The sequence below is a fragment of the Melopsittacus undulatus genome, chromosome 2 (genome assembly GCF_012275295.1).
Source record: "Melopsittacus undulatus isolate bMelUnd1 chromosome 2, bMelUnd1.mat.Z, whole genome shotgun sequence".
Taxonomy (NCBI): domain Eukaryota; kingdom Metazoa; phylum Chordata; class Aves; order Psittaciformes; family Psittaculidae; genus Melopsittacus; species Melopsittacus undulatus.
The window spans coordinates 78,021,319-78,047,745 of record NC_047528.1 but is presented as its reverse complement, the minus strand read 5'-3'; the positions used below and the strand labels follow the sequence as shown (position 1 = coordinate 78,047,745).

Below are 26,427 nucleotides of genomic sequence, written 5' to 3'. Positions count from 1 at the left end.
AAACATGTTACTACTTTTATATTCTTGGCTTTCTGGATGCCAGACTAGAAACCACAAAACCTGTTTTTCAGAAATACTGAGTAATCTCACTTTAACCAAAGTTGATAGGAGCATTTAAATTAAACTGAAAGTAATAAAATTCTCGTCAGTACACAGAAGAACCACCCAATACGATGTCACAAATTTAGCACCACTGAATTGAACCACTGAAAATAAATTTTTAATTTTTTAATATCTCAGCTTTTTTTCTAATTACATTTGTAAATACAAGGCCATACTAAGCAGTTTCTGTCAAAGTGTACAGCAAAAATAATCAAGTTGGATCTACCAAGATTTTACTGTGCAATTACAAAAACAAGCAAATGTTGGGTTCTGATACAGCAAATAAAATAGCTTTTTATAAATAATTAGGCATTTCAGTGTTTGTTTGATGTTCTTCCTCATTTAAAATAAGATAAATGTGGAGAAAGCAAGTAATAAAAAAAACCTATGAACATGCCAGTCAATTTATTAGGCTGAAAGCTAAGTCCACCTTGCAAAGTATGTTTAATCTAAAAAAAGATGCTTTTCTTTGATGCTGTGCTATTTATTGCTTTTTTAGATTCTGTGGGTTGGTAAAAGAAATCTTGTCTGATGCTGTTGGCAATACTTTGGAACTAGAGGGAGAAATAGATGGAGACACATTGGAGGTATGTGTCAAACATAAAAGATCTAAGAACTCTGAAATTTATTCTCAGTCTTTCCTGTACTTTTGTCTCAGTACACTAGAAAGTTAATAAATCATAGAATCGTAGAATCATAGAATAGTTAGGATTGGAAAGGACCTTAAGATCATCTAGTTCCAACCCCCCTGCCATGGACAGGGACACCTCACACTAAACCGTATCACCCAAGGATTCATCCAACCTGGTCTTGAACACTGACAGGGATGGAGCATTCACCACCTCCCCGGGCAAGCCATTCCACTACCTCACCAGCCTAACAGGAAAGAATTTCTTCCTTAGATCCAATCTAAACTTCCCTTGTTTAAGTTTTAACACATTACCCCTTGTCCTGTCACTACAGTCCCTAATGAATAGTCCCTGTCCAGCATCCTTACAGGTCCCCTTTAGATACTGGAAGGCTGCTATGAGGTCTCCACACACGCAGCCTTCTCTTCTCCAGGCTGAACAGCCCCAACTTTCTCAGCCTGTCTTCATAGGGGAGGTGCTCCAGTCCCCTGATCATCCTCGTGGCCCTCCTCTGGACTTGTTCCAACAGTTCCATGTCCTTTTTATGTTGAGGACACCAGAACTGCACACAGTACTGCAAGTAAGGTCTGACGAGAGCAGAGTAGAGGGGCAGGATCACCTCCTTTGACCTGCTGGTCATGCTTCTTTTGATGCAGCCCAGAATACGGTTGGCTTTCTGGGCTGTGAGTGCACGCTGAAGCTGGCTCGTGTTCATTTTCTCATCAACCTACACCCCCAAGTCCTTCTCCTCAGGGCTGCACTGAATCTCTTCTCTGCCCAACCTGTAGCTGTGCCTGGGATTGCTCTGACCCAGGTGTAGGACCTTGCACTTGGCATGGTTAAACTTCATGAGGTTGGCATCAGCCCGCCTCACAAGCGTGTCAAGGTCCCTCTAGATGGCATTCCTTCCCTCTAGCGTATCAACCAAACCACACAGCTTGGTGTCATTGGCAAACTTGCTGAGGGCACACTCAATCCCACTGTCCATGTCAGCGACAAAGATATTAAACAAGACTGGTCCCAACACCAATCCCTGAGGGACACCACTCGTTACTGGTCTCCATCCGGACATTGAACTGTTGACCACAACTTTTTGAATGTGACCATCCAGCCAGTTCTTTATCCACCGAGTGGTCCACCTATCAAATTGATGTCTCTCCAATTTAGAGACAAGGATGTCATGTGGGACAGTGTCAAACGCTTTGCACAAGTCCAGGTAGATGACGTCAACTGCTCCACCCCTGTCCATCACTTTTGTAGCCCCGTCATAGATGGCCACCAAATTGGTCAGGCAGGATTTCCCCCTAGTGATGCCATGCTGGCTGTCACCAAGCGCCTTGTTGTTTTTCATGTGCCCTAGCATGCCTTCTAGGAGAATCTGATCCCAGATTTTGCCAGGCACAGAGGTGAGACTGACTGGTCTGTAATTCCCTGGGTCATCCATTTTCCCCTTCTTGAAAATGGGGGTTATATGTCCCTTTTTCCAGTCATCAGGAACTTTACCTGACTGCCATGATTTTTCAAATATGATGGACAGTGGCTTTGCAACTTCATTCACCAGCTCCTTCAGGATCTGCAGATGGATTTCATCAGGTCCCATGGACTTGTGTACATTCAGGTTCCTAAGATGGTCTCGAACCAGATCCTCTCGTAGTGTGGGCCCAAGGTCTAGGTTTTCACAGTCCCTGCGTCCGTCTTCCAAGACTCGGGTGCTGTGGTCAGAGCCTTTGCCAGTGAAGACCAAGGCAAAGAAGTCATTCAGAACCTCAGCCTTCTCCAAGTCCTGTGTAGCCAGTTCTCCTGAAAGCTTCCGGAGGGGACCTACATTGTCCTTAGTCTGTTTTTTAGCCGCTACATACCTATAAAATCCCTTCCTATTATCTTTAACATCCCTTGCCAAGTTTAGCTCCAATTGGGCCTTAGCTTTCCTAACCTGGTCCCTAACTTCCCGGACAACATCCCTGTATTCATCCCAGGCCACCTGTCCTTGCTTCACCTTTTATAAGCATCTTTTTTCCTGTGAATTTTCCTCAGCAGCTCCTTATCCATCCAAGGAGGTCTCCTGGCCCTCCTGCTGCACTTCCTTCTAGTTGGGATGCAACACTCCTGAGCTTGTAGCAGGTAATCCTTGAATATTAACCAAGAGTCTTGGGCCCCCTTGACCTCTAGGGCTATATCCCATGGAACCTTGTTAAGCAGGTTCCTGAAGAGCCCAAAGTCTGCTCTCTTGAAGTCCAGGGCAGTGAGCTTACTGCACACTCTTCTCACTGTCTTGAGGACCTCGAATTCAACCATCTTGTGATCACTGCATCCAAGACTTCCCTGGAGAGTCACATTTCCAACGAGCCCTTCCCTGTTGGTGAGCACGAGGTCAAGCAGGGCACCTCTCCTCGTCGGCTCCTTTATTGCTTGCAGAAGGAAGTTGTCTTCCACACAACTGAGGAACCTCCTGGATTGCTTGTGCCGGGCCGTACTGTTGCCCCAACAGATGTCAGGGTGGTTGAAGTCCCCCATGAGAACAAGGGCCTGCGAGCGTGAGGCTTTTCCTATTTGTCTGTAGAGTTCTTCATCCACAGGTTCCTCTTGATCAGACGGTCTGTAACATATCCCCACAGTAATGTGTCCCATCACCGATTTCCACTTAACCCTGACCCACAAACTTTCTGTTAACTGATCACTTGTCCCCAGACAGAGTTCCATACTCTCCAGCCCATCCCTAACATAAAGGGCAACTCCCTTCCCCTCCTACTGGGCCTGTCTTTTCTAAAGAGCCTGTAACCTTCCATTCCAACACTCCAGTCAAAGGAGCCATCCCACCATGTTTCTGTGATGCCTATTATATCATAGCCCCATAGATGTGCCCACATCTCTAATTCCTCTTGTTTATTCCCCATGCTACAGGCATCTGTATAGAGGCATCTAATCCAAGCTCCAAATGAAGCCAGCTCAGTGGCTGGAGCGGCTAGGATATCACTACATTGCTCAGAGCATTTATTATAGGTGCTGGCAACTGACTGGGTGTGTTGGGATGGAATAAATAGCATTTAAACTCCTTAATTGTATAGGAATTTTCAATTCTTACAAAACTATTTGTATTCAAGACTTGCATTCATTTGAAAACACACATTTTTGACAAAATGCGCCTGTTACCACTGTAAAATACTAAATCCATAATAAAGGGTGTTATGTTGCAAAAAATCTATAGATGAGAATCATCTGATATCAGCAGGCTTAAATGGATAAAAAAGATATTAAACAAATTCTAGGAGAAAGCCATTTAGCAAAGGTACTTCAGTTTTTCTAGCTGATACCTGGTACTATTACTGCTCCATGTAATTCCATTTAACAGGCTTTTTCTGTCACACAGATTTGCGGATATTTAGGGTCAGATTAATCCATCATGCTTTTTACTTATCACTGAAACATCCATGTTAGGAGCCTAGTAGCTGCAGGCTTTCTTTATAATTAGTACACAGGGAAGAAACAAAACAAAACTTGAAAAGTTATTAAAATTTAATGTGGGTTCAGGTAGGTGGATCCATGTCTTCATAAGCCACACTGCCTCATAGCAAAAGTCCAGCATTTTAGCCCTTTTTAAGTATATATGCTGTGCTTCTACTTATTTGTTTTGAAATCTGAAATACCATCATAAAATGTGGGTTGTTTTATTTGTGATCAAGCAAATTGAATCTGATTTATGAGTGTAGAAACCCTGCTGTTGTTTGTTTGAGTTGGGTATCTTTCTGACTGTCTCATTCCAGCAATTCTCAGGCGTTTAATTTAGAGCAGCCCTTTTAGATAGTGAGCTGTTTGTAGTACCTAAAGCTTTGGAAGAGCAGTAAGAAAGTAAAAGACTGTGTACTGGACTGTTGAATGCAACTGCATTGTGAGGAAGATGCATTTTTGCACCAAAGTTTGTGAATAGTGGCCACAGAATGTTCCCCTCAAGTGAAAAGGTCAAGAGAAGCACACCTATTAAGCTCAGCCTTATACATACATCTGTGGTGTTGGCATAGCATCAGGGCTCCACCTTGGCAAAAGCAGGCTATTATCTATAGCTGCAGATTTTATATTACATACTTACATATTTAGCTAATAGCAGGACAATCTCCAAAAAACATAATCTATTCAATTAGAAGAAGTGAGCTCACAGTGGCTTGAGCCTTTTATATATTGGACTTGAAAAATCACTTGAGAATGCACAGCAAGAAACAATCCTTCGTGGGTTGATGTATGAAGGAGCAGCTACAGAAATTAATTTTGAATAAATCTTTAAGCTATATCATTCTACATACCTTGATGTTCTCACAATTACCACCTTGTACTTATTACCTTAGGTCAGGAAAATAAACAGAAATCAAGATATAGAAGGGGAATATTTATTTGTTTAGCTTATAAATGAGAAAAGACATTTGATGTCTTTCCACAGCCTGAAATCTTGCATTTAAGCAAAGATAACACACAAATGCAGCTTTGTATGGTTTTGATGGGATTGACAAGCACAGAGAAAGCAATTCTTACCATTTATAAACCATCTGTTCATATCTTGGAAAGAGGAAGAGATAACCTTGAGCACTGTTTGGGAGTAGAAAATATTATTTCAGTCAGAATGTTTTCTCAAGGGGTTAAATATTTTGGACTGTGGTATTATTTTAAAGCAAATACAGTTTAGTTTTATAGCTAACAAGGATTTAGAGTAAGAGTGAGTGTGGGCAGTCCTTTCTACCTGAAGGTACCCACTTCTGGATATTGATATTGAAGAAGTTCCTATCACTTTAAGAGTACCTTCTATACTCCAAATGGTATATACTAGAGATCAGACTGTGGCCTACCGCATTCAATACAGAAGGTCAGCTATGAACACTTGTTTACTCATACCCAATGGTTGAATTCAGCATCCAATGGATCACATATTCAGGCTTCCGGCAACCAGCAGTGATTTATTCAATCTTTATAGCTCTTGGAAAGAAGGAAGGCAAATGTAAAGTGGCATCAAGTATATACAAGTCTATTAAACTGTCTACTAACTAGCACTAAACCATAAATCTCAACGATTTCCACGTATTATGGGACCCAGATTAATGAACATGGGTTTCTCCACAGTAATTTAAAAGTTGGCTTAGGACAAGTCTGTTGCAGATAAAGGTTACTGTCAATCTTAAATTCAGCAATGTGACTGCTGTCTTTTTTTCTGCACAGTTTCATGTCATATGATAGCTGTGAAAGTTGGATATGCTGCTGCCAAAGAACCTGACAAGTTTTACATATGGCATTTTGGGTCAGTTATACCTATCATATAACAAGATTATGTTATGAACTGTGAAGTGCTGAAACATGGAAATTGAAACTGTACTAAGGCTGTACTAGCTCAAGTTTAGTTCCACTGAACAGAATATGCTGTTAGGATAAACGACAGATGGTTTTTCTTTAGCACCTTCCATACAGCAGCATGAAACTTGCCATCTTTGCTGATGAAAAGAGAGGGGAAAGACAATGACATGCAGACATTGCAATATGAACTGGGAAGACACTTCAAAGAAACAGATCTGAAGACTGCATTCTGTATGAGAGCGCCTTACTGGGTGTAGCAGAAAAAGTGATAACTGACAGAAATGTCAATAGTTGTGGCCACTGTAAAAAGGTTGGTTGTTTTTCTAAAATACAGAATCTATATGAAGCCACAGAGAATACCCTCCAATTTTCCTATATAGGACATCTTGGATTTGGGAAGATAGTAAGGGAGGTCTATGTACTTCTGATAATATCTGATGCCTTGAAACTGTCAAATTCCTTTCTTATGTCTTTGCAAAAGTGCTTTTTCAATATCCCTTATCAGTTCCCTGATTTGATTCTGGGGTTTGCTGCTTAACCCAACTTCCATAAAACATTTGGTTTTATTTAGTGTGAGATATACTTCCATTAAGCATCATTCATCAATCAGCTTTTTCACTGACCTTTATAGTAGGAGAGCTCTGTGATAAGATCACCATATGGGACAAGACCATGAGATGGTGTAAATTACTGTAGATTTACCAAAGACAGTAAACCAGCAGTGACTTACTCAGCTGGCAGCATGACCTGCCATGTTTCAGCAGCAATGGACACCACTGCTTCATATATTTAATCATTCTTGGAGAAGACAAGCATTTTTTATTTTCCCTTGCCTTTTAGAAAAGCTGATAAGGAGGGCAATATGTCAGCAATTAATTTTGCAGTGGCTAAGATCAAATAAGACTTTAGGGTCTTAAAACACTGTCTATTCCCTGTAATGAGAATGTTACTTTTATCTATTTTTTAAACTACTCGGGGCAGATTTAGATCAGGTATTAGGAAGGAATACTTCACTGTGAGGGTGGTAAGGCACTGGAACAGCTTGTCCACAGAAATTGTGGCTGGCCCAGCCTTGGGAGTGCTCAAGGCCCAGCTTCATGGGGCTTTGAGCAGCCTGGTACAGTGGAAGTGCCCCTGCCCATGGCAGGGGGGTTGGAACAAGATAGTCTTTAAAGTCCCTCTCAACCCAAACAATTCCATGATTCTATGTTCCATAAATTTATGTATTTTAAAGGCTCTGTCAGCACTCCTTAGAGATGATACCTGAGCATGTTCTTTTGACAGCACTGTTTCATTGAATTTTGCTTACTGCTGTGTCCCTTGTTTGGGTGAATGCACTTCAAAGTTGGTCAGGGAAGACTGTTTTGCAAAGCAAGTAACATGGACATTTTACAAGTTGTATAATGTACCAGGCTGGTGGGTAGCCTGCTGTACTACAGCTGCACTGCAGTAACTACGCTGTGTTGTACTAACTCAGTATAACACATAAATGTCGTTAAAGGTCTTTGTAATGTCAAATGTTAGTGATAGCAATTTCTGTGCTGTTTTGTTTATCTTTTCTACTTGCAGTATGAATATGATTATGATGAGAATGGTGACAGGGTAGTTCTAGGGAAAGGTACTTATGGAATAGTTTATGCTGGAAGAGACCTTAGCAACCAGGTCCGAATAGCCATCAAAGAAATACCCGAGAGAGACAGCAGGTAAGATCTGTATTGTTACATACACGTTGCTAATGAAGCTGCTGCTGATTGCCAAGAAGCTTTGCTGTTCTTAGCATGTATTTCTATGTTGTTAGTTTAGTGTACTAAAATTCAATTATCATTTCCCCCTAGTACTCAACAGTACCCTCTAGAAAATAAAGACTTCTTATTTTTTGGAAAAGGTATTCTATATATCATAAATACTACAGTTTTATAGTTTATATGTATACTTCAAGCTCTAGAATAAGATAGTCTGGGGTTTTAAGTTGTAGTTGTATCTTATTTATATTGTTTCCGGGAAGGCAAAAAGCATAAAAGGAGTTTTGCAGACAAAAACAATACTATGTAGCAATACAGAAGAAATAAATTCTTTGAGGGCATGTTTTTCCTCCAGGATTTCTCTGAGACCTACTTCTGTATTTTTTCTGAGTAGACAGCCAGTCATACTGCATTTTGAAGGTCATTGACAAGAGGTTTGCTGAGAGTTGGATCAGTATCCCTAAAATCCATTCTCTTTGCAAACTAGCATTTAAGTGTAGGCTAGAATGTTTTCCTGCATGATAACATACTCCACTTGCCTTTTATTTTTAAATAGATATTCTCAACCTCTTCATGAAGAGATAGCACTACATAAATATTTAAAACATCGGAACATTGTTCAGTATCTTGGATCTGTTTCTGAAGATGGATACATTAAGATTTTTATGGAGCAGGTGCCAGGAGGTTTGTACCATTCTGAGCTTAATCTCTCCAAGGAATCAAAAGCAGTTGGTACTCTAAACTTACTGAAAACACTTCTATGTTTGTGCACTGTGTTGGCTTTTCTGCTGAGACACTAACTACAGGTGATATTTTTCTCATATAAATAATAGATTTGAGGTGTACAGGTCCCAGAACCCTCTTCTCTTTCTGTCATAATTATAAATATAGAGAAATCCACTAAAAGTATCTGGTGTCAATACCCATGTGCTATGAAACAGTGAAGTTTGAGCTGTAAAGTCCTATTTAGCTTGAGCATCTGAATGATGATTGGAGCTTTTAGGGTAAGTTTCTGTTAAGCAATAACATTGATTGAGCAATTAAGTACTATCCTGTAACTGCTATATACAAAGCATTGCTATTTCCTAGGTAAAGTTGTATGCTTCCCTTGCTTATAATTTTCATGTTTGCCTTCTATATCCTCTACATTTTAAGATGTAAAGTCCCTTTTTATCTTGTCTAGATCATGTTTCCATCTCCCTTTTGCTATTTGCACTTCAGTGTCAAGGATGTGTCAGAATGAGTGTTAAATTCTTGTAGGAATATAATTTGCAAAATAAAAACAGAAAGAAGAAAATCAGGAAATAAGTTTGAGTTTCCTAGGGAAGATCGAGACACAAACATTCAAAGTGTAATTAAATGCATCTGGGCATTCAACATAGGGAAGTTGTTTGATTTTTTAATTTCTCTGACCTTCTCAGCCAAAAGCTGAGACACTGACATATATGATGCATGCAGATGTGATGAGTTTACACCAACACTTCCACTTGTTTTTCTGCACTTGTTAAAATTATCAGATTGTTTAGTTCTTGTTCTTATATGCACAGTAGTAAGCTGTGATTAGTTGCTAGTGCCAAAATATTATTGAACTGATTCAGGTCAAGGAACCAGCTGTTCAGATTATGCAAGATTCTCCAAGGAAACTTCACTTCAGAGAAGTATTGAAGTGGACTGAAAATCCCTTTAGCTAAATTTGTCTGGCATTAAGTAGAACCACTGCAGTTAGTTTATTATGAGCAGAAAAAAAAACAAATCTGTCTTTGTTTTGCTTCATGAATAAAATATTTGTGTTATTTAAAAAAAGATTAAGTACATTAGAAGTAGAGGAGGTGTAGATTGCCTGTCTCCAACCCTGAACATCCACTACTTGGTTTCTTTCAGGAGCTTGCTTTATTCTCTCTCTGAATATTTCCAAAAGTTAATCCCGTATTTGAAAGGAAAAGATTCTTGCCTTTTTATTTCTCCCCTCCCCACCCCAAGTAAATCAGCTGCTCTTTGCCCATGCATGTGGCTCATGAAACACATGACACATATTATAATGGGTAACATCATACAGTGTTATCTTTAGCTTCCATCTCATTAAATGGCTAAATGGTTGCTAGTCCTAGTCTCAAAAGTTTTTTGACTAAGTAACGGAGATGCATCCAGCTCTGTTGTTAACATTTATTCCTGTCATGGAGTTGGAAGCTGAGCTGGCAAGAAAGAAATAACCAGTCTAAACCAGCAGCAAATTATGTGCTTTGAGGGATCTAGGAATAATTTGGCTTAATTATAGGTACTGCATTTCTCTTGTATGAGGATATTGAGCAAAGGCTTAATCCAGACTTCAATGTTTTGTGCTAATTGGAGATTTTGCTATTTTGATACTTTCTTCTTAACTCTTGTAGGCAGTCTCTCAGCTCTCCTAAGATCTAAATGGGGCCCAATGAAAGAACCTACAATTAAATTTTACACCAAGCAGATTCTGGAAGGCCTTAAGTACCTGCATGAGAACCAGATTGTACACAGAGATATAAAGGTAAAGTTTCCTTCAGCATGTCTTGTTTGATTTGCTTTTTATCTTATTTACTTCAGTTAGTTTTGCTCTAACCTGAAGTAAAAATTTTAGTAGTATTTCATAGAAGCTTAAAACAAAAGGAAAGAATAAAACAGCCTCTTCTCCCTGGTGTTCCAGGAAAATCCCCTTGTAGAAAGGTGCATTACAATAACCACCAACTTGAAGGAGTATTGTGATTAGGATTTGGAATCTATACTCATCTGTCTCCCCTCCTTCTCTCTCTTATCCAAACCACAGGGGGATAATGTTTTGGTGAACACCTATAGCGGCGTGGTGAAGATATCTGATTTTGGTACTTCCAAACGGCTGGCAGGAATCAGCCCATGCACCGAAACATTTACAGGTAAGAGTAATTTAGCAGAGTTTATATGGTGTTTGATGATAGATTTAGAGTTGGAGCCACAAGGCTCTTTGGATTTGTGATGAAAACACAATTAGGTCTCTATTTTCAGGAAAGAATGACTGGGAGTGTAATCACTATAAACACAGGCTTGCTTTCCCTTTCCCTTTCCCTTTCCCTTTCCCTTTCTCTTTCTCTTTCTCTTTCTCTTTCTCTTTCTCTTTCTCTTTCTCTTTCTCTTTCTCTTTCTCTTTCTCTTTCTCTTTCTCTTTCTCTTTCTCTTCTCTTTCTCTTCTCTTTCTCTTTCTCTTTCTCTTTCTCTTTCTCTTTCTTTCTCTTTCCCTTTCCCTTTCCCTTTCCCTTCCCCTTCCCCTTTCCCTTTCCTTTTCCTTTTCCCTTCTTTCTGTTTCCCTTTCCCTTTCCCTTTTCCTTTCCCTTTCTCTTTCTCCTTCTCTTTCTCTTTCCCTTTCCCTTTCCCTTTCCCTTTCCCTTTCCCTTTCCCTTTCTCTTTCTCTTTCCTTTTCCCTTTCCCTTTTCCTCTCCCTTTACTTTTCCCTTTCTTTCCTTCTGTAATTTCTTCCATTTTACTCCTTTTCTTTCAAAAAGCTTCTTAAGTGTGATGGGGTAATAGTTTTTCTTCTAAGTGTCTTCCGTTAAGTAGCAATTGATTTGTTGCAATTATATCTGGAAACAAAAGTTGCTGGGATATATAAACTTTTTCATCTATTAATCTTGATATTAGTAAATCATGTATGCCTGAGTATGTCTTGAAGTATGTCTGCAAGTGCAGAAAACCAAACACAAAAATATTTTCAGTTTTGAGGCATTAAATATAAAACCAAATCAAATGGCTACCTTGGTGTTATCAGCAGTAAACAGAACAGTAGACATGAAAATATTGGGCTGGTATGTTGCAGAAAAGCTTTAATATACAACAAGGTGGTAAAAACTTGCAGTATTCCAGGAAAACAGAATTTGCTGTGTAACAGCTAAAACTCCACATTGAAAAATGAATATATGGTCACATAATTACTCAACCCTTTTATCAGTGGAGATACAGATAACATGATGACTTCTCTTTTTATATGGTCATGTGCTTATATCAAAAATCACAAGCCTCATACTGGCCTGTAGTTTAAGTAAATAGTACACAGAAATAGCCATTAGTCCTGTGTGGAAGACAGATGACAATAACTAGTTGTTATAAGAGATAGTATATGGAGAAATGGTATCTGAATTAAAGTCACCATACTGTAATAAGAAGAGGTACATCTTTCCTTGTGTCCTCCTTCTTTGTTCTCATTCACATTTGCAGCCCTGCTTGTGCTTCAGAGATGGAATTTACCATGAGAATATTTTACTTAAGTTCTCATTTTGGATTTAAAATCAGTAAGCTGGTACCTATAGCCCAGATAGTTTTAAAAGATCTCTTGCTATTTGCTTTGTTCCTTAACTCAGTACATAAACTCTGTATTTTAGGCTTTATGCAATACAATCACATTATTTGAAGTATCAGGCTTCTAGTGCTTTAAATGTTATCCACCTCCATTCAAGACACACAGCCTGAGGGCAAAGCTGTGGCTTGAACTTTTGTTCTACAGCAGTCACATTTAATGATCATAGTAATATGTAATCTCTTTTATCTTCACCAGATGTCCTTTACTTAGTAATTCACAGCTTTACAATAGTGTAATTTTACTGCACTCTTAAGAAAAAGAGTTTAAGAATGTTAGAGCCGGTAGGAATTCATACGGAGAAAACAGTACAGACTATTTATAATTTGCAGGTTTTCATCACCTTTTACATGCATAATCTTTACAATTTAGTCTCTGCAAAAATCGATATAATTTTACATTCTGAAGAAGCATTTGGATTATGTGATGAATATACTTTCAGCAGTTTGAAGCCTTGTATTAGAAAGGGAGGTGAGATAGTTTATAGAAAAGATGTTAATATGTAAGTTTTAGCTCTGAAAGGGGAAATAAAATATTTTGGCTCTGCAGGTTGCATTTGGCAATTTTTGTCTTGCTTAGTGGTGTGTTAATTTTTTTTAATAAGACTGAAAACTATAACACTTGACTATTCCTTTTGACCTTACCAGGAACCTTGCAGTACATGGCTCCAGAAATCATCGATAAAGGGCCACGAGGATATGGTGCACCAGCAGATATCTGGTCACTAGGTTGCACCATTATTGAAATGGCAACAGGTAAACCTCCATTTCATGAACTAGGGGAGCCTCAAGCAGCAATGTTTAAAGTAAGTACAGCTTTTTTTTTTGCTATAGACTTTCTAAATTATCAAATACTGACTTTATTTTTTAATATTAACTTAATTGGCAGTAACCTTTCGTTACATAGGTTAGCTTGCACAAAACCTGTCTGATCTGTGTTCTTAACTCACTGAATTATCCCTCTCTGCACTCAGCTGTATTGCTCTAGGGGAAATAGAACATGACTCAGAGCAGCAATCTGAAAAATGAGTAAAGACATGAAAACTAATATTCTCTACCCTCTTACTTCTGTCATCTCCCGCTCTTGGTTTATTATATTCGTCTTGGCAGCAAACTCTCTCATAATGACAACCAAGTTATTACTGTTCCTTTACGTCTTCTGGCAGATGCCTTTTCACCTTACACACCTGGCACACAGTTGACACAGTGAACTGTTCAGTGAGTTATACGTGTTACTTTTCAGCAGTTTATTGAGCTGACAGGGAGCACTGGTTCAGTTCTGGGTGCTCACAATGCTCCATGCAGGCTCATGAGGTAAGCTCTGGCAGGACTGTGTGTGTCCCTACATCCTGCCCATGAGCACTTCCGTGCCACAGAGTTGTGTTCTGAAGTTTCAGAACTGGCATTTTTAAAAATACATCTCTTGCCCTTCTTTCTTCAAGGATGTGGCTGAGTTTTTATCACTGTTATTGCAGACTGTGCTAATGTGCAATTGTCAGCATTTGTTTTTGTTTTCTGCTTCAGTGCTCTCCTGGTACCTGCTTGGAACTGCCTTTTACTGGGCACCATAAATTGCAAACTGTGATTTCTTTTTGCTGTGTAATAAAAGTAAGCAAGCTGGAAGCTATGTTTGAAGCCAGGAATGAAGCAGGCTGACTGGGCAAGCATGTAAAAGCACAGAAGCCTGAAAACTTGGGATATTGAAATTTTTGAGGTCACCACCTCCACACGTGCGCACTCTGTCATGCACAGGGCAGGTGAGGAGAGGGGAAGGTCTAAGTTTGGCTGTGCAGTCGCTATAGAAATTGCAAATGGCCAAAGAGTTGGAGGAAGCAGAGAAAAGGGGCTGAGAAAAATAAGGGTGAAACAAGGACTGGAAATAATTTCTGTCTGAGTGTATGTTGTGTAATATTTAATCTATGAGCATTGTATGTGTGCATCTGGTTCTTTGTGAAAGGAGTGCAAACAAATGACATTCAATGGAGATAAAGTAATGTTGTCACAGAGTTTCTGGATGATTATAAAAAAAAACTTATTCTCCTAGAGCCACAGAGATGAAGATAAGATCAGAGACATGTATTCAAATTTCTTGGTCCTGGGTTTTGTTTCATGCGTAAGGGTATAACCTGGCACCAATGTGCTACCAGCTTGTGCCACTGCCGCAGCTGAAACTGGCTGTGTGAGCCTGACCCAGCATGAAAGGATCAGGCTGACCATGGAGACAGGCATGTCAAGAGCAGTTGTCAGAGCACAGCAAGCAGGTGTCTGTCTTTACTCCAAAGCAAAACACTTGCTGGGCTGATGTTTTGCAGTGGTGAAACTACACCCCCATTTATATAGCACTGTCCAAAATCCACATGCGGTTCTACAGATCAGGTAGAGATGCTGCATTGAACATGGTAAATGTATAGATGTTGTACCCTGCCAACAGGATGTGACATCTATTTATTTATTTTTTTATTTATTGCTAAATACATCAATTTAATTGTAGAGGTCAACAAGCTGCATGTATTAAAAATGTTACATGCAGAAAATACTAGTTTTAAATGTGCTCAGAGCCATGGTTTGGAAGGCCTTAATGCATTATTAGTATTTTATATTCTGCTTATAGAAGAATATTCAAACAGTAGCACGACTGCTCAGCACTTTTTTCTTCAGCTTGCCTTGAAGTTGAACCACTATTGTGAGTGCCTAATGGTGCCACAGTGTGTTAATGCAGCTGTATAATGAGATTATTTAAAAGCAGCTGACACTTTAACTTCTGGGCTACTGTCTCCCTTGTGGCTGTCCATATTCTGCCTGGCTCTCCAGAGCCTCTTTTATGTAACAATGCTGAGGCTACAAGCCCTAACCTTGCCAGCTACATACCATACAGTGCACACATGTTATGCAATTCTCACTTGCAAAGATTTATGACAGATTGGCATCAGAGATTAAGAAAGTAGTGAAGGAGCTGGAAAAATCACTAGTGAGCAACCTGTAGAATCACGTTTTTTCATTGCTTAAAGAAAGAGGGGGGAGAGGGGGGTGTTGTTAAACCTTGGGACATCATGTGGTTTTCAGTTAAATAACACTGAAAGGCAAGGGAAGACATCTGGCCCTGTGCCGGGAGTGGTGATGAGGTCTGGAAAGGTCATTATGAGCATTCATACAGGAAATTTGGCAGTGGCAGGAGCAGGACAGGTGCAGGCCCCAGGCAGTCAGTGCTAGAGGAGGAAGTTGTCCCTGTTGCTGAGAACAAATGTGCTGGAAGAGTCACAACTGAGACACACAGTACTGGGTAGGTGTGATGGGAAGCCTAGGAAATAACTGGAGGGATTTGTGAATGGCAGAAGCAGCATTTGAAGCACTTGGTGAAGATAATGTCCAGATGCTGAGACTGTCTGAAGGTGGATGGTTGGATGCATCCACACGTTGACATATGTGTCCACATGGATCTTCATGCCATGTTTGTAACGAAATAAAACAGGATTAGAAGCTTGTTGACACTTCGCTGCTTTGCGTGGGTACCTGGATCACTCCCTTTCCAAGCATCAGAGGCAATGTGAGAGATTATACTATAAGAGAGCTTTGGCCCATGGTCTATGCGTAGTTGTTTAGCATAAATAATTTCTATTTGTATTTTACTTGCAGGTTGGGATGTTTAAGATTCATCCTGAAATTCCAGAATCAGTGTCTGCTGAAACAAGGGCCTTTATTTTGCTCTGTTTTGAACCTGATCCTAGTAAACGTGTTACAGCATCTGACCTGCTCAGAGATTCCTTCCTGAAACAAGTAAACAAGAGCAAGAAAAGCAGAATTGCATTCAAGCCTTCAGGTAAGGAATTATCAGCCAAATCCAAGTCAACATCATCATTAAGTGTTACATAAAAGATTGGAATTATTAAGCACACTCTTTTACAAAGGACATTTCCTTTTGCCAGGACCGCAGCAGGAACTTAACTGTGAAAGTGTCTGTGATTTGCAATTAGACATATTTAAATTTAATAATTCCCACAAAATATGGTGTCTTCCTATTTTGCATTTTACTTGCTGAAATCTCCCAACCCTATTTTTCCTCTGTCCAGAAATAAATGCTTCATTTACAGTAAATTACAATTAGAGAAATGGCAGTTGGTGAAGCCTTTCCAATGCAATTCTACATTTTAGATTCAGAACTACTTCAGAGGCCTGAGTTTTATAGAGTAGGTATTTGGCACTGAAAGTGCAGGTCTATCAGGTGTTCAGGTCTATATAGGTTGGCATTTTCAAACTTGGTATGTGACTTACTTAGAAATTTGGCACAGAGCTGTTGAAGTAGCTGTTTAATGGGTTATTTTATCTGCCTAGCATGTTCCTCCCTTACATCCGTATATCAGCTACTTTCTCAGTGATGAGATAATAAACCTTAATATAGACCTGCCAAAAAAAATCATTACTGTTTGAAGGAACTGTCCACTTAAAAATAGGCAGACTCATTGGTCTCTCTGCTTCTTTCCCCTCTGTGTACACACACACATGCAAGCACTTCCAATGCAAACTGAATTGCTGAATGGAATTCTAAGGGGAACTAGCAAAGAGTTTGACATCTAGCTGAACTGGGCATCTCTTGTCCTGAGGGGCACTGAGAACTGCAATCCCTGCAATTACACTGAGGTAATGGGAGAGTTCACACTCCTCAGCAAGGGCAGTGGAAGTCAGGAACTGCCATAATGTTCTCTGTAGCTTTTCAGCCCTTGCCTGAGGATGTTTTTCCAGGAAAAATTGCATAGTACTGGAAAGGAAGGAGCTTGCCTTGTTAGCTGCCCTGAGAGAAACAGGCTCTTTGTCAAACACCAGGGGAGGTGCAGCTGTCTTCTGTACTCCATCCCTCCTTCTGCTCTCCTCCTTTCTTCTCCCACTCATTGATGAGGTTATGGATAACTTTTAGATGGCCAGAGGATCAGGTGCTGCAGGGTTAAGCACTGACCTGCAGCAAGAAGCAAGCTCAGTCTGACCTTTGTTAGGAGTGGAGTGGGCAAATGCTATGAAAATTGTTTACTGGGTGAGGAAAGGGAAAGGCAATGTGGCTGCAGCTGAGCCTGTGCTCTGCTGTGCCAGAGCTGGGAAAAAGCTGTGCTGGCTGCTGCAGCCACCTCCAAGGGAGTTTGGCAGGGTAAAGCAGATCCTGGCTCAGCAGTTGCCACAGTCTCACCTTCAGCAGTTCACTCTGCCTCCTCCCTCTGCTGTTTCCCTCATTGCCAGTTTCCTCGGCTTTGTGCTCATCTTTCCTCCCTGTCTCCATCCCTTTTTTCTTTCTAATAATGAAGACAGCCCAGAGCAAATATCAACTCTTACTCTTGGAACAGCAGCTTTCAGTTTTCTGTATTGCTGAGATGCCTTGAACCAGTTCTCACAAAGTGACACACATTGTTTCATTTATGTGACTGACCTCAGCCATTTGAACATCAGTTGCGTACCATGGACTGTGTCAGAGCTTTCTGAACAGCTTTTAACTTCAAACTCTCTTCCTCCCCCACCTCCACGTCATTTGTAGTGACAAGCATCAAAAACTTCTGTGATATTTTAGCTGCATGGATGCCTGCACTCTGACGTTACAGAACTTCTTCCTTACCTTTCCAATCACATAGCTGCAAACTGGCTATCAGGATGATAGCAAACCCTCAATATCTGTTATTTTTAATTTGTTCTTATTTTCAAGATGAATTGGAAAGCAACAAGAGATTTCCTTTAGACTGTTGCTGAGAGACAGCCCTTACTGAGGGCAAGGGGACACGCAAGAGAGGCCTCAGGTGTTAGAGAAGGAGCAAATGTTTGTCCATTAACACAGTCAGGCAGAGGTGAGAAGAGTGGGTATCAGAATGTTTTGTGCTTAGAGAAATGACTGTGGTGGGGCAGCTGATGGTCACCTGTTGGTTTGATTCAGGCTCTTAAACAGCTGTATGTGCAGTTGTACCACTTTGTGAGGCCAGGGGAACCAAGGGAGAGAGTGTGTGTATATGTGTGTGTGTACATGCCAGAACAGGTAACAAAATGGTGTTCCATATGTGCATCTAGCTGCTTTGCTGTCTTTAGGTTCAGCAGCTAGCTCATTCACACCTTTTGTTGCTTATGCATATATTGATTTTGAGTTGTATTACTGCTATCAGTGAGATTACCTCTCCCTCAGCCATTTTGCAAAATGAGGTCTTGATATCACTGAAGATAACCACAGCTGTTTTAAGCACATTGCCATTTTCTGCCTAGTTCTGTTACATGTTTTACAATGTCTGTTCGTAGATTGTAATCGTAATACATACCTCCCCCTGCCAATTCATGGAGAACAGGCTGGCAGTAGCAGCAGCGAGCATGGCTCTGTTTCGCCAGACTCTGATGTACAGCATGACATGTTTTTCGAAAGGCCAAAGAGATCCATTTCAGAGATTCAGACAAGGCATCCCATTTCCCATTTACTAAGGTAAAGCATTTGCTTGTTGCTTGACACCCATGAGGGATTATGTGGATTTAATTCACATTATATTTTATCTGAGGGCAATCTTTTCACATAATGACTAGATAAGCAGGCATGTTAAAAATAGCAAGGAAGTTGCACAGGCAAGCTATCGGCTAACTTAAAAGTTGTCTATATTTAATTAATAAACAACATTTTTTTCTCCTGAAGGTTTCCATATATTGATAGACTTCCCTCCTTCCCCCCCTCAGTGAATAAATGTCAGTCATCTTATTGACGATGGATATGGATTCAGGAGTTAACAGAGTTAGAAGAGTTGATCCTTCCCATGTATTCATGAAAAAATGTGGGAATGTGGAAGCAGAAAGGGAGTTCTGCTGCTCAGAGAGCACCAAATGATACTTTCAAATGAATATGTTACAGTATGGGGCCAGAAAAATTAAACAGTTATCTTAGTCCAGGGTTTTCCAGCTTCATCCCCAAAACTGAACCAGTGCTGGGGAACATTAATACATGCTCAGCAATGCTCAGCAGGATGAAATTGGCCTCGTGCTTTTGGGTTCAGTGGGATTTATGCCAGCTGAGGATCTGAGTCATCTTCTGTCTCAGACTTAGTATTTAACAGTCTGATCAATCCATTGCTGCAGTTTAACTCATGCTTTAACTTCCAAACTAGGAGCCAGTCAGAAGCCAGTAGAGCTGTAGTTGCTAATGCTGTCTCTCTCGTGTTCGTGTCACCTGGTTGCTGACACAGTGCACCTGATGAGGGCTCGGCCTCAGAGGACAGGAGCGCCTCTCCTTCCATTGAGGACAAGGATTCTGGTCTGTTTCTGCTGAGGAAGGACAGTGAACGCCGAGCAATCTTGTATAAAATCCTTAAGGAAGAACAAAATAAAGTTGCTTCCAATTTGCAGGACTGTATTGCACAGGTAATTTCACTTCAGCTCTCCTTTTCCCGTGTCAAAAGGAAGATGACATGCCAGGCAGCAGTACTCCTTTTCTGGAAATTAACAAATGAAGGTGCTTGGATTGTTCCTTCTCAGTACCTTTAATCTCTCAAACCTGTAACTGTCTGGGCTCTGGGGTTTATTTCCTGAGGAAGAGGTTTGGGCCATTTGATATGGGGTTGTGAGGCTGGTGAGTTGGGTGGTTTTGATGTTGTGGTTTTTGTTGACTTTTAAAGGACAGGGAACAAATGGAACACCAGGTAGTAACTGGTATGATTTGCTTCAAGGATAGATAACTGATTAACAGTTTTTAATTTGAAACGTACATAAACTAGGTGCTAAGGATACTCCATGAATCTTTAAAAAGCTAAGGTAGATTTTCTGCAGCAGGAAGGGTTGAATGGGAAGGTTTAGTGACTGTAAAGAATAACAAGAGCAATCCTATGTTCATTTAACCCATACCTAAGCAATGCCACACACCAGAAACAGAGTTGATTGCTTAGCTTTTTCTTCTTAATGTCTGCTTCTAACAGTGGAAATACCTGTTCTTGGCAAAGCTGTGGGTTTTCACCTGGATGCCATTCACAGGAAGGGGACCCTGCTGATTCTTTTTGCAGTACTCCTGGCCAGCTGTTGGTCCGGGCACAAAGACACTTGCAGCACAGCTGCCAAGAGTCCTGCTGCTCCCGGGGTGAGCCTGGCATGGGCAACCTGCTCCACACAGCACAGCACAGGGGTTTGTTTCTCCCCTGTGACTTGCTTCCACCACAGACTCCCTTACAGTGCAGAGCAGCTTGTCCCTGACTAGGGAGCTCTTTGTAAGGTTCCATAGGCCCAAGAGGAAAGCCCACAAGCTCAGGTTGGGGAACAAATTGATGTAAATTTCTGCTCTAAGCTTAAACTGCAGAATAGCTTATAGTCTGACAGAGGACTAAAATTCATACGTGAGATCTTAGAAATAACCAGGGCTCTCAATAATTTCCAAGGGCACGTAGTGACAGGACAAGAGGAAATGGTTTCAAGCTGACAGAGCAGAGATTTAGATACTAGGAAAAAAATGCTTGCCTGTGAGGGTGATGAGACACTGCCACAGGCTGCCCAGAGAAGCTGTGGCTGTCCCGACCCTGGCAGTGTTCAAGGCCAGGCTGGACAGGGCTTTGAGGAACCTGGTCTAACGGAAGGCATCCCTGGCCATAGCAGGGGGGTTGGAACTTGACAATATTTAAGGTCCCTTCCAACCCAAACCAGTCTGTGATTCTGTGATTATTTAGTAACAGCAAGTCCTACGTTAGTCTCCACCTGTTTTACAGCCCTGCTGTAATAATTTCTTTTTCATAGTTTATGTAATGCTTTTCCTTTTACCTTTTAATTATATAGGTGGCTGTTCTTACAGGCACTTGGATGACTTTAACTGTGGGGATTGCGGACTGTAAATCACAGAATACAGTCAAGTCCCAGCACTGTGTAATCTTAGATCTTTTTCTGATTTACAATGAATACATATGTAAACATAATTATTGGCCTAAGGAAATTAACTGTCTGCATAATTAGATATTAGACCAAATCTAGTTTATTGCAAGGATAGCATCTAAAAAATTGGCATCTTTTACAGACTCTGCTGTTTTTATGGAGGTGAGCTGCCCTCTCAAGTGCGTAGCAGAAATGTGTAGGTATTGTCTGGAATCTCTCCCCTTTGTGACAGCCATGGTGCCAGCAGACTTTTGGTTTTGGTTGGGTTTTTTTTTTTTTTTTCAATAGGAATTACTATTTAAAAAAGAAAAAAAATCTGTTAGAAAAAGGTAGAAAATAAAGGCTTTGCAGAAACAAAGGTTCTGTGATTTCTGTGTGTCAGTGTGAAGCATACACAGGCAAAGCCAGAAATTGTAATCCTAAAACTACTATCGCTGCTAAAAGGATGTTTAATGACTCTGGGTTTTTCATGATATAAGTTTGTTATCTTTTCTCCAGAGCTCTGAAGAACTGCAACTTTCAGTAGCCCACATCAAGCAAATTATTGGGATTTTAAGAGACTTCATACGCTCTCCTGAGCAGAGAGTGATGGCTTCTACCATATCCAAGCTGAAAATGGATTTGGACTTTGACAGCACTTCCATCAATCAGATTCATCTGGTGCTGTTTGGATTTCAGGATGCGGTGAGTTCCATGCCCAGTGCAGGGGTAGAGAGTATCTTCCTGGACAGAGTTCAACTCAGGGGTTTGCAGCTTCCCCAGTCTTCCTCACTCCTATTCCACTTTCTACTGTGAAGGGGGTGAATGTCACAGTCTGGGCGCTGTTTGAAAGCTCTAGCCTAAAACTGTCAAAACTGTTAGTTAAACTTTCAAAGGTTGGGAGGGTTTTAGTGACTCAGGCAGTTGAGATTATAAAACTTCATGTGGCTATTGAAAAACATGATTCTCTTTCCTCAGGTATAAGCAAATGTTGTTTGCCACTACTTTTATTCATTTGTTTATAGGTGAACAAAGTATTAAGAAATCACTTAATAAGGCCCCACTGGATGTTTGCAATGGATAACATAATTCGCCGTGCAGTCCAAGCAGCAGTCACTATACTTATTCCAGGTAAATCAAAGCAACTGAAAATAGTCCTTAAAGAAAAAAGGTGGCTGTTTGCATATCAAAGAATTGCAGCAAATGTAACAGTTTAGATATTTAATCTGCCAGCATGCCATTAACTACATCCCATGTGCTACTACATCAAAAGCACAGGGTCAGAATGTCATACAGAAAGAAGCATTGATCAGGAGGATTAATGCTATGCTTGAGGTACAAAAGCACATAATGAGGAGATAACTACTGGTTCTGCATCACCAGTGTGGTCCAACCGTGACCAAAGAGGGCAAATTAAATTCAGTCTGAGCTGGAACTTTCGAAGGAAGAAAGAAAATGACTCTGTACAACACTGTAATGATATCCAAGGTGGGTGACCCTGCACAGGTTTGGTTATGTATTCTGAAAACTGATTACCGAGCTGTAGAACAGATGCAGGAAAGGGAGGGCACTAATATAAGGAGGAATGTAGTCTTGGCCTTCAGATGAATAGTAGGAAAATTCATCACCACCTGAGGAGGAGGATAACTGATGAAGAAGTATCTAGGACTAAGTGTGAGCTGGAAATCTGCAAGTAGTTTTGTAATTAAGTCTTGAAGTGCTGGGTACCCCTTCCAGTATAAGAATGTTTGGAGAGCACTTAATGAGGGTGAGCTCTTCCAGTTCAAAGTTGCTATTGTTTTTAAGCCAGATATGCTCAATGTTTTAAGACTTTGCTTGTAGAAGAAAAATGGCAGCCATTCTTTGGTGGGAAGGGTGGCCACCTGCAGCAAGTGCTGAGATTGCTGGGGTGAGAATTACTACCTGGAGAAGATGAAGGCTTTGTAAACAGTTTTGATCCAGGTTGATCAAAAGGAGATTAGGAGAATGATGATGCTTTGAAAGCAAGATTTAAAGGGTTTCTCATTAGCACGTTTAGTTTCTTATTATTAATTTAATCACAAACTTATTTGTCCCCTCTACAGCTGTAATCTACAGCTACCTACCTCTACTGGTACGCTACAGCTAAGCTACTACATTGCCACCCATTTTAGAATTGATGCTGGAGAACCTGTGGTCCAGCTTGCATAAGGCTTTGCTACTACCCTGCTCAGTATTGCAGTAAAGCACAAGGTCTAAATAGTCTACTTCCTCAGCTGAAGCTCCCCCAGGAACAAGCTGCAACATCTCTGAAGAGAGACCTGTCCAAAGAAATTCTCTTACCCACTTTCTTTACCAGAGCTTCGAGCTCACTTTGAGCCAGCGTCAGAAACTGAAGGTGGGGAAAAAGACGGAGATGAAGCAGAGGACAGTTTCCAGCCCACTGAACAAAACAGGGCTGAGGATCCCACCACCACATCAGGAGTCAGCACCCTTAGTTCTGTGGTGTCCCACGAGTCTCAGCAGCAGCTTAGCCTGGAGCTGGGCAGACTTAAACAAGAGACCTTAAGGTAATGCTCCTCTAAAGGCTGCGGGTTTATTTTCAGGCAGTCTTTCAGAAACTCTCAGATGTTGCTTCCCACAGTGACATGCACATACTTAACATCAATACTGCTCAACTACCAGTGCTGCCCCAAGGTGAAGCAGGCCTTCTAGGAACACAAAGGGATTCCGAATACATTGGCAGTACCAGTAAGACAACTCAACAGCCTTCAGTATTGAAGTATTGTTTCTGTGTAGTTAATTGTTTAATTGCAGAGTGTCATGTTGTATTTCTACTGTTAAGTAAGCAATGATGCTTGTGCAACTGAGTGGTTTCCTGCCTGCTCCCTTGTCTCCTTTGACACCACCTCATGCCATAGCACTGCTCTCTGAGCTGTCCCTGCAAGGGAAGGCCAGAGCAGCACCATTCTGGCCCACAGGGCAGGCTACCCACTGATGAGCACAAGCAGAGTTCAGCAGAGCCCCTGTCCTGTTTCTCATGAGTTACTACATTTGTAGGCTGCTGCCAGTGTGTTAACAGCTTACAGTCTTGTTCTCCTTCATGGATGTGATGTAAATCTGTAATCAGAACCCTCCTGGTAAAACATCACTCTTACACTGTTCAGCAGTAGATTGCAGTATAAAGGCAGCTCTGCCCAGGGAGGATGCAAAACAGTTGGAATAGAATTTACAAGCAATTTACCAAATTCTGCAAAGATGAAGGACTTAAAGTGCCATAGATAAGCGAGTCTCAGACAACAAACTAAAATCTGTAAGCCACAAAATATGCTACTTAAGACAGTATCTCTCAAGTGTCTCTGTCCTCTGATAGTCATTAAAAGCAATAAATGTTTTTTTCAGCTAGACTGACAGTATGGCTGTATTTGATCTCTCTTGTATGCCAACAGCCTTTTGGAAAACCTCGTTCAGAAGGAGAAAGAGTATCAGACCCTCTTACGACAATCTCTGGAGCAAAAAACTCAGGAATTACACTTGCTTCGATTAAAACTTAAACCTGAAGGTTATGAGGAGACACTGCACACTTTGACAGGTGTACACTAATATATTTTTTTAAAGGATAGGGTGTTGGGGTTGTTCAGCCTAAAGGCAGCTCTGTGAGGCCTTAGAGCAGCCTTACAGTACCTAAAGGAGGCCTATGAGGAAAGCTGGAGAGGGATTTTTTAACAAGGACAGGTAGTGACAGAACAAGGGAGAATGGCTTTAAACTGAAAGAGGGAAGATTTACATTACATGCTATGAGTACAGTGAGACAGTGGAACAGGTTGCTCAAAGAATATACTCCACACCTGACAGTGTTCAAAGCCAGGTTGAGCGGGGCATGAACAACCTGGTCTAGTGGAAGGTGTCCTTGCCCATGGCAGGGAGTTGGAACTGGATGATCTTTAAGGGCACTTCCAACCCAAACCATTCTATGATAAAGGACACTTTGTTTTAAGCTTCAGTAGTCTGAAACGAACACTTTAGCCCTGGTTTTGAGGTGCATTAACCTTTACATTTGTTTTCTGTTAAAGACTCCAACTGGTCTGCAGCACCTTTTAAAGCGAATGCAGAACCTGAGCTCATGAACTGGCTGGAACAACAAGGAGCAGACTCACATGCTATTAAAAGGGTAAAAAATAAAAAAAAAAAACAAAACAAAACCTCCCCACCTTTTAAAAAAAGGTCACTGTAGTCAGTATTACCAGTTTGCTTCAACAAGGGAATGTTAATTTAGGAATAAATTTGCCTTTTAGTTTGCTGAAGAAGATTATACACTAAGTGCTGTCCTGAACGATGTCACTAAGGATGACCTGCGCTACCTTCAGCTGCGGTAAGAAAGTATTTCTTAGTTCCCTGGTGAGACTGTAATTGAAGTAGATTGTGAAAAACTTTTTCAGAAGTTCAGTTGTTTAAATAATCAGTGACCAGTCAGTGGCAACTGCTGCAAATTTTATCTCTGGTTTGTTGTTAAAGCTTTTTGCACCTCAACTGATGCAGTGAAACAACTGCACCTCCGCTACTTCAGGCTGAGTTTTGGTATTTGTCAAAGTTGGGAATTATTTCTGCACCCTTCAGGATGATGTAATCACAGGGATAGCAGGCATCCAGCACTTGTGCCTGCTCCTTGACTCAAGTCTTTTCATCATCATTCTGTCAGTCAGACCCTGGCTGACCTGGAAGAGATTTAGCTGCCACCTCAGGGAACTGTGTAATGTTTCCTTTGTAGTGTCATAACCAGTACAGCCTTGAGATTTCTAGGTTTTACTTCTTGCTAACTTTAAAGAAGATGAGGAATTTCCCCCTAATGCTGTTCTATTCTCCTTCATACAGGGGTGGTCTTCTCTGCAGAATTTGGAATGCAATATTAAACCACCGAAAAACATCTGGCAAGACTTCTGTGCAGGTGGTTCAGGCTTTGGAAGGAGAACATGACATGGGAATAAACAAATGAAAACTGCATTCCTTCCACTTAAATTATTAGATGTATATATACATGTCTGTACAGTGGCATTGCAGGTTTTGCACAGCAATGTAGCTTGTTTGACCTTCAGTGTAACACACAGTGGCTAGTACAGCTTTTAAATCAGTGTCAATGCACTTAAATTATTTCTGACAGCGTAATGCAGAAGTCAAATGCTTATCACTGTAACCTAAAGCATTAGCTGAGGAAAAAACCTCACCTTTTCTGCAGACTGGGTACCACACATCTGAATTGGCTTTAGCATTGTGAAAACTCTGAATATTTAACATGTTAGTGCTCTGGTGGTTGGAGCAGGGAGGGGATGTGCTAGAGCTCATGGCACCTTTTCCCACATGCCTGTATAAAACTTTTGTATTAAAGCTGCCTTCACAGAACTCTTAAGAAAAGCCTGGTGCAATGTCTTCCTTTATTAACATTCCTGCAGCAAATCCACAGCATCTAAAGG

General features: G+C 40.8%; 1 protein-coding gene across 1 annotated transcript in view; it reads left to right on the top strand.

Moving 5' to 3' along the window:
• MAP3K15 (mitogen-activated protein kinase kinase kinase 15) overlaps positions 1–26,341 on the top strand; it is a 91,737-nt gene extending 65,396 nt beyond the window's left edge. Inside the window, exons 14-29 of the mRNA XM_034060128.1 lie at positions 602–689; positions 7,632–7,765; positions 8,361–8,488; positions 10,192–10,322; positions 10,599–10,704; positions 12,803–12,960; positions 15,788–15,971; positions 18,413–18,590; positions 19,339–19,513; positions 21,500–21,685; positions 22,006–22,111; positions 23,319–23,529; positions 24,409–24,551; positions 25,033–25,130; positions 25,255–25,331; positions 25,832–26,341. Of these exons, the coding sequence (XP_033916019.1) occupies positions 602–689; positions 7,632–7,765; positions 8,361–8,488; positions 10,192–10,322; positions 10,599–10,704; positions 12,803–12,960; positions 15,788–15,971; positions 18,413–18,590; positions 19,339–19,513; positions 21,500–21,685; positions 22,006–22,111; positions 23,319–23,529; positions 24,409–24,551; positions 25,033–25,130; positions 25,255–25,331; positions 25,832–25,952 (2,224 nt within the window). The 3' untranslated portion in view covers positions 25,953–26,341. The remainder of the gene's footprint in view (positions 1–601; positions 690–7,631; positions 7,766–8,360; positions 8,489–10,191; positions 10,323–10,598; positions 10,705–12,802; positions 12,961–15,787; positions 15,972–18,412; positions 18,591–19,338; positions 19,514–21,499; positions 21,686–22,005; positions 22,112–23,318; positions 23,530–24,408; positions 24,552–25,032; positions 25,131–25,254; positions 25,332–25,831) is intronic.
• The last annotated feature ends 86 nt before the right edge of the window (positions 26,342–26,427 follow it).